The 11,885-nt window shown below is 43.3% G+C and overlaps 1 protein-coding gene across 1 annotated transcript; it reads right to left on the bottom strand.

The window, feature by feature from the left end:
- Positions 1 to 486: 486 nt before the first annotated feature.
- Positions 487 to 2,918, bottom strand: LOC125532389 (protein phosphatase 2C 53-like). Its single transcript, XM_048696457.1, has 3 exons — positions 1,814 to 2,918; positions 1,601 to 1,706; positions 487 to 1,111 (listed from the first exon to the last, which is right to left on the bottom strand). Exons 1-3 carry the CDS (start codon positions 2,567 to 2,569, stop codon positions 741 to 743), a joined length of 1,233 nt encoding a protein of 410 aa, XP_048552414.1. The 5' UTR covers positions 2,570 to 2,918; the 3' UTR covers positions 487 to 740.
- Positions 2,919 to 11,885: the final 8,967 nt, after the last annotated feature.

Below are 11,885 nucleotides of genomic sequence, written 5' to 3'. Positions count from 1 at the left end.
AACCCAATACTTCTTTTAGAAGAAACACGCAAAACGTGCCCAACTTTAAACTAATAAAGACATGAGATTCTAACAGCAAAGTAAAAGAAAAAAGTATCAACATATTACAACCCAGTGCACATTCATCTAGCAGAAGTGTAGAAATAAAGCAAAGTACTGAGGCACGCGGCCAGCGAAGATTAGTCCGACGGTTGTCTTCTGTTGATGTAGTGGATCAACTTAATGTTGCTCAACACCGTGCTTGTCATCGCACTGTCCTTCCACTGTCCTAGAGGCAACCACAACTGCAAGAAAATAAACCAATTGAAAATGTAGTCAGTGGGGTGTTTTGGGAGGACACCTTCGATTGAGAGCTTGTTATGGAAATTCCTTATCTAATGACCTAACAATAACAATGCAAGGATGGGAGGGTCGTTGTAAGGTGCTTACCTCCATGCCGGTGCCGGAGAGGAGGTCGACAAGACGAAGAAAGATAAGGACACGAAGGGGACGACATGAGAAGGTGACATTTTGAACATTGACATGGGTCTTCAAAATATAACTTAACTGCTAGTTTGTACTGCAGTGTATGTGCAAGGATCAACACAATTATGTTATTCTAAAAGCACTTTTTCCAAGAAAATCTGTGCATATGATTTTCATGTTTCAAATCTAACTACTTTTGAAACAAAAAATAATTTGTATATGCACTGTCACTGTCATCAGGTTTTGGTCTTGAGCTTCCTATAGGTTGCTTATAACTATCTGTTGTTATTGTCAGTCTTGCTCCTGAACTTCCTATGCGCCTTGAGGTCGACCACAAGGACGGTGATGTTGTCCTTGCTCCCCTTCTGGAGGGCGAGCTTGGATAGGTACTCGGCGGCCGCCTGAGCGGCGGGATCCGGCGAGCCACCATCGCCGCCGCTTCGTCCTCGGGAGATGGACGAGGAGGCGGTAGCGTTCTTCTTGTGCCACAGTAGGATTCGCTTGCGAGCGGCGTCGCACACCTCCTCGTTCGACAACACGTCCCAGAGGCCATCGCTTGCGAGGATGAGGCACTCATCCTCTCTCGCGCGGGCAACGACCGTCACCTCAGGGACCGGGATTATGTACGGTTTCAGGTATCTGTCCCCTGCAAGTAGATCAACAACACAATCATAACCAGGAATCCAGTTCAGAAGTTCAATCAAATCACTCAGTCAGTCGCTGAATAATTTGTTGAGGGAAAGACCATACAAGCATGGGAATATGATCCATTCCTTAGTAAGCAAGCATGACTACACCCTGCTACTTGTGCAGTCTTAGTAATCATCAGTTTGTGATGTGTGAGCAGTATTTGTTATCTATGCTAGCCCACTTTTTTAAAGACCATCACACAAATGATCACTAACTTTACTATGTCAAAAATTAGTATCAGTCATGAAACTTTTGCCAGCAATTCAGATATCACCAACAATTTTCCCAAGAACAGAGAAGAACTAGTGCAGTGCAGAGCAAAGGATTTTCCTTGACAACGTTACTAGAAACTCGCTACCTAAAGTTAAACGTTGACCTCAATGAGATTGGAGGTACACAGTACATAACTTTGCTCTGAAATATTCAGGAGCGGAAAATTGCGTACCGATGGAGCGCGACATGGCAAGAACACCGAGAACTCGATAGCCATTCCACTGGATGACCTTGCCGCCCAGCGCCTCGATCCTCGCGTACTCGTCTTCCCTGTTGGGCTGAATCGAGAATAAATGCAACATTCAGACAGTGTATCTGATGAACTCAAGCACTCAGAGGCAATTGCAGGGGTAATGAGCAAATGTGATGAAAATGGTGATGTTGCCTTATGGTCTAAAGAGAGTGGCAATGGCGCCTTGCCCCGGCACAGCACCGCCCGCGAGTCCCCGCAGTTGGAGACGATGATGTGGGACGAGCAGACGACTGCGGCCACCGCCGTCGAGCCCGCGCTGTCCGGCGCCTCGACCTCGGCGTCCACGCGGCAGAAGCAGTCCACGAACGCCTTCTCCCACTGTTTCTTGGAGTCCAGGGAGCTGAGGTCGTCGCAGCCGCCGACACGGTCCTCTGCGGCGCGCAGCTCTTCAACAAGCGTGGCGTGGAGCTTGTCCCGGCAGTAGTCGGCGACCTGGGCACCGCCGTGGCCGTCGTAGACGGCGAAGAAGTGTGCGGGGAGGCGGAAGGAGGCGCGGTCGAGGCCGTCGACCGCGGCGCCGTCGCCGGCGACCATCCAGAGCGGGACGCGGTAGAATCGCGGGGCGACGGCGGCGGCGTCCTCCATCTCCGGGCGGCGGCCGCAGACGGACTCGAGCCCCCAGAGCGGCGGCGAGTCGAGGGCGAAGACGCTCCTGCAGGCGCCGCCGGGGACCGTCGCGGCCTCGGCGGCGGCCGCGGGCAGGTCGTCGGAGAGGAGCGAGGGTGGGGCCGCGTCGGCGCCGGAGGGAGAGAAGAGGCCCTCGAAGTCGGCAGAGGCGACGCTGCTGCAGTCGCTGGCGACGGAGCAGGGGCTCCCGCACGCGTCGTCCGGCCCGGCGTCGGCGTCGGCGAGGGCCAGCCGCGGCAGCGCGGCGCCTAGGGCGTCCATGGCGACGAGCGCGCGGGTCCAAGAATAAGCCTAAGCCTAAGGGAGGGCCATGGCGGTGGTAGTGGGGAGGAGGAGGAGGCGGCCGTGGACTGGAGCTGCTGCTGCTGGGTAGTCATGGATGGAGTTGGAGACGGCGATGGCGACGGAGGCAAGGGGGAGAAGGGAGTGAGTGGTTGGAGGTGGGTGGGTGCGCGGGCATGGGCACGGGAGCTGCCCTGGGGACGAAGCAAGGCGATGCCGATGGACGGCCGGCCGGCGGCTCACCGCCTCGGGTCGCGTGGTCGCATCTCGACCGCCCGCCGCCCACCGCCCGGCGGCACCGTCTGCTCGTTTTTTTTCGTGTGTGTGCATTTTTTCTACACTGGTAAAACAAAGAGGACTCTTTTTTTTCTTTTTTCTCTTTTGTAATTTCTGTGTCACATCTCGCCAATCTCACTGGACGCGGCCGGCCTTCGGTTTCTTTTTCTTTTCTTTTTCTGTGTTTCCTTTCCGGTTTTCTAATTACTTTTCTATGAATTAGATATTTTTGATGGCTTTTTCTATCTATCAATTAATTAATTCCGATCTGCTGAGTTCATTAACTCCGATCGGAGGGAATAGTGTTCTCTTTTTTGCTTTTTGTTTATATCAGTGAAAAAAATATACCTTTTTATAAACTTCTTGAACACATTAAAATTTTGCCAAAATCAACTGTGAACAATTTCTTAATTCATTATTAAAAAAATAATGACATTTTTAACCTTATTTAGATTTTATAATTCATGTTTTTTCAAAATCATGGACTTTTTTAAAAGCCATGAACATTTTTTAAATCCATGAAAAATCCAAACTCATGGGCATTCTGAAATATATGGATAGTTAAAAATTTGGTGAACAACTTTTGAGTTCACAGACATTTTTATATTCATGAACTTTTTTAACAAATTTGTGGACTTTTAAATAAAAATATGATATTTTTCACATTTTTTAAACAATAAAAAACCAGATCCATTTTTTAGCATGAGCGAGCGCGCGTACATCGACCACGGTGGTGCTAGCATCGTGCAAGCGCTAGCAACCGCTCAGACGCCTGCGGAGCCCTCTTTAATGGGCGCGCCTATGTCTTGCTGTTAGCAAGCTGTAGGGTGCGCTCGCATCAGACGCCTCACTAAATAGACTGGCCCGGCACGCTGGAAACCACAAGCCACTGTCGTTTTTATGTACATTTTCTGTTTTCGCATTTTGCTTTTTATTTTATTTTATTTTAAAAAGTTCAAATATTACAAATATATATTACAAAAACACTTTACGTAAAACATTTGAATTTTTTAACTAAGCATATGAAAAATGTTTAATGTCTATATGGAAAATCTTTATCATGCATACGAAAAATGTATACAAGAAAAATACAATGTGTATGAAAAAGGTTCATCATGTATTTAAAAAATAATAATCAAGCATTTCAAAAAACATTAATCAAGTTTTTGAAAATTAATTATCAAGCTTTTGATAAATGTTAAACGTGTACAGAAAAATGTTTGTCATGTATGCGGAAAATATATACAAAAATACTTTGTTTATGAGAAAAATGTTGATCGTGTATTTCAAAAATATATTAACTTGTATAAAACAAATTTTCCCGATGTATACAAAAAAATTACAACATATATGGAATTTTTTTGATTATCCATTTAGAAAATGTTAAACAAATATGTAAAAAAATTCTTATGTATATGAAAATGGGCCGTGTAAGCCTGGATGGAAATGGGCCATGTAAGCTACTAAAAATGTAAAAAGTAGCTGCTTGGGTGTTACTAAAAAAAACACCCAAGTAGCTACTGTGAGCGTGTGAAAATGGGTCGTGCCGATATTGTAGCATGCAGGGAAAAGATTCAGGCGAGACGGTATGTAGTCTTGCTATAAGCGACATATAACTCCCACGCTCTTTGATGCTCTATGCCTTGAATAAACACGTAACTCACATGGGGCTCCCTTGGCTGGGCCAGCCGAGCAGAGAGTGGTACAAACAGCGAAATCACCCCCCCCCCCCCCCCCCCCGCGCAAAAAAAGAGTGCGCGTGTGAGGGATGGAATGTAGGACCTGCCACTAGAGTTTTTTGTTTTCCCGGGAAACTTTCGATCAATTCATCTCTAATCATGGCAGTACAGCAAACCCAACAAATAATAAAAACTACATCCAGATTCATAGACCACCTAGCGGTGACTACAAGCACTGAAACGAGTCGAAGGCGTGCCGCCACTAAAGTTGATAAGCTTTTGTGTATAATAGGCAACACTAAAGTAGAAGAACTATCACAAGCGATAGGAAGTTGCTTTTTTTTATTTATACTAGATGTTTTTTCAAAATAGTGAAATAATTCTGGAGATGTGAACATTTTTAGATTTGTGATCTATTTTTTCAAAACTCAAACACTTTTTAAGTCATGAACATGGAAAAATGTGAACAAATTTTTTAAAATGAGATTTTTTTTTTAACATATGAAAACAAGAACTATTTTCGGAAACATGAACAAAAATTGAAAAGGTGAAAAACAAATTGGGTGTATGAATGATTTTTTAAACAAAAACATTTTTCGAAACTCTAAATAAAATTTTAAGACATGAAGATTATTTCAAATTTGCACACATTAAAAAACATATGAAGATTTTTAAAATTTAGAATATTTTTTAGTTTGTGAAATTCTTTTTGAAAAAATAAAATATAAGGAAAAAATAAGAAGAAAAAGCTAAAAGTAAAAAGGAAAAAACTTTTGGAAACTTTGAACATTTTTTTGAACACTTTTGGAAATTGTGAATAATATTTGAGAAACATGAACATTTTTTAAAACTTGAATAAGTATTTGAATTTTAAGATTTTTTTAATAAAAGCTAACATTTTTTATATTCTGAACAATATTGTAATATTTATTGAACATTTTGAAATGTATGGACACACGCTGATCCATGAATGAGACTAGGGACTAGGGAGTCGTATGCAAATAGACAGATCTTTACTATGCTTGATTTATGTCGCACGACCAGATTATCACCCTTTTGGTGACCCTATGAGTAGTGTGGTATGCCCGGAAAAATTGTATCCATGGAATGAGTTTAAGAGCACTCTCTCCACCAACCTTTTTTTTGTAAACTTTATGTGTGACAATGTTGCTTACAAGCTGGACTTACCAACGAATCAGCCTAGCATTCTCGAAAAACTGTCACTGAGAGAAACAGGACCCTCCTCGAGCGGGTTTCACTGATATTAAAGTTGATGGTGCGGTTTCTAGATCAATTAGCTAAGGATCCACCTGCAAAAAAATATAGCTCGGAATCATGGAGTGCCATTGCCGGGATACTCAAGGTAATTTTTTGGGTGCTTCGGCGGTTACATTCACACGAGTTGGTGATTCTACCACTCTGGAAGCCTTGGTTTACTGTGAGGCTATGGTCCTTCTTGTCCATCTGGCTCTAAACAAACATACAACGCAGAGGCTTAGAACGGGCGTCAAGATGATTTTCTTGGCCGTTTAACGGTTCATTTGTTAAATCCCACAGTCAAGTGTGGCGTTGGCCCAAAAGGTTGCATGAAAAGCTTAGTTATCTATCATTGTAGATGCCGTAACAGTATTTGACTGTAAGGTGGTGATTGATGACATCAAGACGCATATCAGCGGCCGCCATGGTAGATAACTAAGCTGGAGAGAAGGCATCGATGACATCAAGACGCATATCAGCGGCCGCCATGGCAATATCATCCGGGAGATCAGTGCGCAACATTTTCATTCATGAGGGAGATCTTTGAATGTGAAGTCATGTTGCCTTGCTAAACAAGGTTCACTTAAAAAAACACTCCGTATATGTGCGAGAGGGCGAAAGGTGGAGGCGGCTCGACAGTATTGGGTGCACGCTCTGCGCGGCACACAGGAGGCTGCTCGGGAACACATTGATGCAGTGGAGAGCAGCATCGATGGGTGAACCGCGCAGAAGCCGCCGTGTCAGCGTCGACGGGTGACTATGCCTTGAGTCGGTCCTTCTGTCGCAGCGGCGCATGAACTCGTTGACGTGCAATGCATCGACATGGACGTCATAGTAGGCGCACGGCATGTCGGTCGACATGACGAAGAGCATGGCAGGAGACTGGAAGAGCATGGCAGAAGAGCATGGCATTACACAAATATCGGATAGCATACTTACACAAATATATACTATGTAAACAGGCTCAGCACACTGAAAACAAACTCAATCATCTTGGCTAGAGCCACCAAGTATAGCACTACAATTTCACATACTATTATAAAATCCAAGACAAAGGAGCATGAGAATATGTGGCACCCAAATGGTAGTGTAAAAAACGCTCTTATATTATCGGATGGAGGGAGTACAATAGAATCCAATAGATTGTGTTGGCAATGTTCTGGCAGGGAACCACTTCTCTGCAGATTTCTTAGGTTCCCAGTCTAGGCAGGTAGACAGGCCAGCTCTTGTGGCCCGTTTCGACCTAGCTGGCAATTTTCCTATTTTATTTTATTTTAATTTGTGAACTTCTTTTTAAAATTCATGATCTTTTATCAAATTTGTAACTTTCTTAAAATCCATAAAAAAATGAAATTCATGAATTTTTAAAATTCCTGTTTTTTTAGAAAACCGTGTTTCTGGTTTTTCCTGAACTGGTAGCGACTAGTATGTTAAACAGTGAGCCAGCGAGTGAGATGGCTGGTGAGTAGGCGAGCATCTTGGGTTGTACATGGAGCCGAGCGACGAACCTGGGAGCGACGTCCCAAATGTCGCTCGCCTGGGAGCAACAATTGCCTAACGTATGCTGAAGGTGCTGATTAGGGGCTCTTGCGGTGGACACCCTGGACAATACAAGTGCCCTGGCTCTGATGGGCTAGGGCCCATCATGATCACAAAAGCACCAATGATTACTCTCATGAAAGTTACACTTCGTAAGGTTGTCCATCTTTAGGATCACTTATTTGCGGAGATACCACACGAGTGTCTTAGCTTATAGTGGAATCTTTAATTTTTAGACATGAATTTGTGCACCATTGTGAGCTAGGAGTTTATACATATGGTTGACCAAGAATTTCCTGTTCTGGTGCAAATTTTATATCATAATAAATCTGGCTCATGCGATAATTGGGTAGACTCTATACTTTCCAACAAAACGTTAAACGCATATATCCGGAGTCTAGTTAAGTCATGTCTAAAATATACATTAGGTGAGGAGTCACTCAGAATTTACGCAATTGTGCCATGTTTATGGCAAACAATATTGCTTTGTTCACCATCTGCGGGCGTTTGGCAACTCACATTTTCTACTTCCGGTTGTAGATGCTCTCAAAGACCTTTACCAAATTTGGTGATATACGCTTTGAGAAGGGCGACCTTCTAATCTGATATTGCCTTTGATGGCTTTTGGGATCGGATATGATTGAAACTAACCAAAACAAATATAATATGAGTGAATGGATAGTTTTTATATCACGCTTACAAAATAAATACAAAATAGGGAATTGGAAATTCAAGAAGCCTCTAATAACTAACAAAGCAGAAAGGGGGAAAGACATATGAGCCAACCTGAGAATTTTGTTTGTGTGTGTGGGTGTGGGGGGGGGGGGGGGGGGGGGGGGGGGGGGAGTCCTAGAGGGCATTATCATCAATCGAGGAGCGAGGTAAAGCGATGACACATTGGGATTAATTCACTTAAAACAAACAATTGAATAAAAAACAAAGCCTTTTTCTCATTTTTTTGTATGGTGTAAATCATTTTTCTTGTGTTTCATCATTTATTAGGATCTAAGTTAACAACCTCCCAAAACTCAGACTTCACTCTCTCAGTCTCTTCTATGACTATGAACAAGCAAAGGTGCTCTTTCTTGCACTATCAGTATTCCTCGGACGAGTTCACACCCGGTCCTGAACTTGAATCTGCTAAATCCAACTCAGCCTAGCTATTTGACTGACCAAATCACGCCACATTCACACACAACACTCTGAACAAAGCCACAAGAAAACAAACATTGTTGTCTTGCTAAGTTTCTTTGACATGGGGCGAGCTCTCTCTGTTCTTTGCCTACGAGCAACTCTAAAATTTGATTCTTCGATGGAGTTTGCATCAAATCGAATGAAATAAACCAGATTAAGGTAAAGATCGGCGATCGAAGAGCGACGACGGACTGGGATCAATCAAAAGAGAGCAGTGTCGGCGAGGACGCGGTGGAGGAGGTTGTGCGCCATCTTGTCCCTGGCATGAAAATGGAACCTTGTTTCAAAGCTTCCATCAGCCGAACTACACGCAAGTTTAGAACACTAGTTAACTAATACCATCAGAATATTTCTTGCTGCTATAGAAAGCTACTATGCACACTTAAAAATTTATATGCCCAAAATGAAAGATTTACTGAAATAAGGTCTAATAAAGACTATAGCTACTATGAATGTAGATAAGTACTCCATATGTGCCTAATACCACTATAAAACTAGATCAAAATAGACTAATCAAAATAGGAATGACCAATCCAGTTGATTTACATCTAAATATGGCTTGGGAATGGGAGCTACACCTAAATCTTCTCCTAGTTCACCTACACATACACACCTCACAATCACTGAAAGGGCAAACTAGAGACGACAGTGGGAAGAGCAGCAGATGAATAACCATGTGATTTGCAGCATCAAAACTTCAAAATACATTCTTTGTCTGAAATTACTTGTCTTAGATTTGTCTAGATATGGATGTATCTAAAGACGCTTAGGACGGGGATCATTTTGACACTATTCAAAGTACAGGGCTGACTAGAGCTCGTCCTCCAAAGAAAGGGACCATTTGACACTTGTGGGCTCTTTCTTGCTGTGTGGGTATTCCTCTGAGGTGTTCACACCCAGTCCTGGACCTGAACCTGGAACTGGACCTCTGCTAAATCCGAATCAGCCTAGTTATTTGACTGACCAAATGATGCCACATTCACACAAAACACTCTAAACAAAGCCACACACAAAGAAGCCTTGCATTGTAGTTGAAGCTAACAAGAGAGAGAGAGAGAGAGAGAAACTTGAGGTAAAACAAGATCATCCAAAGATTAAGATTGCATAGCAAAGCAGAGACATATGTTTGTTTATTTGTTTGCCCAACCAAGTCCAGAAATCTAGAAATTAATATACAAACAAATAGATGAACTGAAGAATGAACCAAACAATTGAATATTCTTTTCTTCTATGTGTTCTTTGACATGGTGTAAAAGTTTCTTTCTTCTTTCCACGGATACAAGTTAACTAGGTCCCTCCTATTGATCAACTAAAAATTTGATTCTTTGACAGTGTTACGTCGATGCAAGCTTTGACACTGATCCAGATAACTCTAAGTCTCAACCCGGATACGTATATATTCTGAATGGGGGAGCGGTAAGCAGGTGCAGTTCCAAGCAAAGCGTGGTAGCTGATTCTACATGCGAAGTGGAGTACATAGCTGCCTCGTAGGCAGCAAAGGAAGGTGTCTAGATGAAGCAGTTCATGACAAATCTTGGTGTTGTGCCCAGTCTACTGGACCCATTGACTTTGTTCTGTGAAAACACTGGTGCCATTGCTCTAGCCAAGGAACCAATGTTTCACAAGAGGACCAGTCACATAAAGCGACGCTTCAATTCCATCCGCAATGCGATCAAGGAGGAGGACATAAACATTTGCAAAGTACATACAGATCTGAATGTTGTAAGTTTGTTGACTAAACCTCTTCCACGGCAAAACATGATCAACATCCGAACTCTATGGGTGTTAGATTCATTACCTTGTAATACTGGATTATTGACTAGTGCAAGTGGGAGATTGTTGGAAATATGCCCTAAAGGCAATAATAAAGTGGTTATTATTATATTTCCTTGTTCATGATAATCGTTTATTATCCATGCTATAATTGTATTGATTGGAAACTCAAATACATGTGTTGATACATAGACAACAACATGTCCGTAGTGAGCCTCTACCGGACTAGCTCGTTGATCAAAGATGGCTATGGTTTCCTAGCCATAGACATGAGTTGTCATTTGATAACGGGGTCACATCATTAGGAGAATGATATGATGGACCAGACCCAAACTATAAACATACCATATGATCGTATCAAGTTTATTGCTATCATTTTTTGCATGTCAAGTATTCATTCCTGATACGTCTCCGTCGTATCTATAATTTTTTATTGTTCCATGCCAATATTATTCAACTTTCATATACTTTTTGGCAACTTTTTATGTTATTTTTGGGACTAACATATTGATCCAGTGCCCAGTGTCAGTTCCTATCTGTTGCATGTTTTTGGTTTCGCGGAATATCCATATCAAACGGAGTCCAAACGGGATAAAAACGGACGGAGCTTATTTTTGGAAAATATGGAAAATTCGGAAGGAAAATCAACGCGAACCAGTGCCCGAGGTGGTCACGAGGCAGGGGGCGCCCCCCCTAGGGCGCGCCCCCTACCCTCATGAGCCCACCTTAAGGCGGTTGACGCTCTTCTTTTGCCGCAAGAAAGCTAATATTCGGGAAAAAAATCACGGCGAAGGTTTCAGGCCAATCGGAGTTACGGATCTCCATATATATACGAAACAGTGAAACAGAGCGAGAAGAGAACGCAGAACCAGCGAGAAACAGAGAGATAGATCCAATCTCGGAGGGGCTCTCGCCCCTCCCATGCCATGGAGGCCAAGGACCAGAGGGGAAACCCTTCTCCCATCTAGGGAGGAGGTCAAGGAAGAAGAGGAAGAAGGGGGCCCCTCTCGCCCTCTCCTCCGGTGGCGCCGGAACGCCGCCGTGGCCATCATCATCATCACCGCGATCTTCACCAACACCTCCGCCATCTTCACGAACATCTCCATCACCTTCCCCCCTCTATCTACAGCGGTCCACTGTCCCGCAACCCGCTGTACCCTCTACTTGAACATGGTGCTTTATGCTTCATATTATTATCCAATGATGTGTTGCCATCCTATGATGTCTGAGTAGATTTTCGTTGTCCTATCGGTGGTTGATGAATTGCCATGATTGATTTAATTTGCTTGTAGTTATGTTGCTGTCCTTTGGTGCCCATCATATGATTGCGCGCGTGGATCACACCCTAGGGTTAGTTTGTATGTTGATAGGACTATGTATTGGAGGGCAAGAGTGACAGAAGCTTCAACCTAGCATAGAAATTGATGCATACGGGATTGAAGGGGGGCCAATATATCTTAATGCTATGGTTGGGTTTAACCTTAATGAACATTAGTAGTTGCGGATGCTTGCTAATAGTTCCAATCATAAGTGCATAGAATTCCAAGTCAGGGATGACATGCTAGCAGTGGCCTCTC

Source organism: Triticum urartu, chromosome 1 (assembly GCF_003073215.2).
Source record: "Triticum urartu cultivar G1812 chromosome 1, Tu2.1, whole genome shotgun sequence".
Lineage (NCBI taxonomy): Eukaryota > Viridiplantae > Streptophyta > Magnoliopsida > Poales > Poaceae > Triticum > Triticum urartu.
Note: the sequence above shows the minus strand (reverse complement) of the source record. Positions and strands in the feature narration are given on the sequence as shown.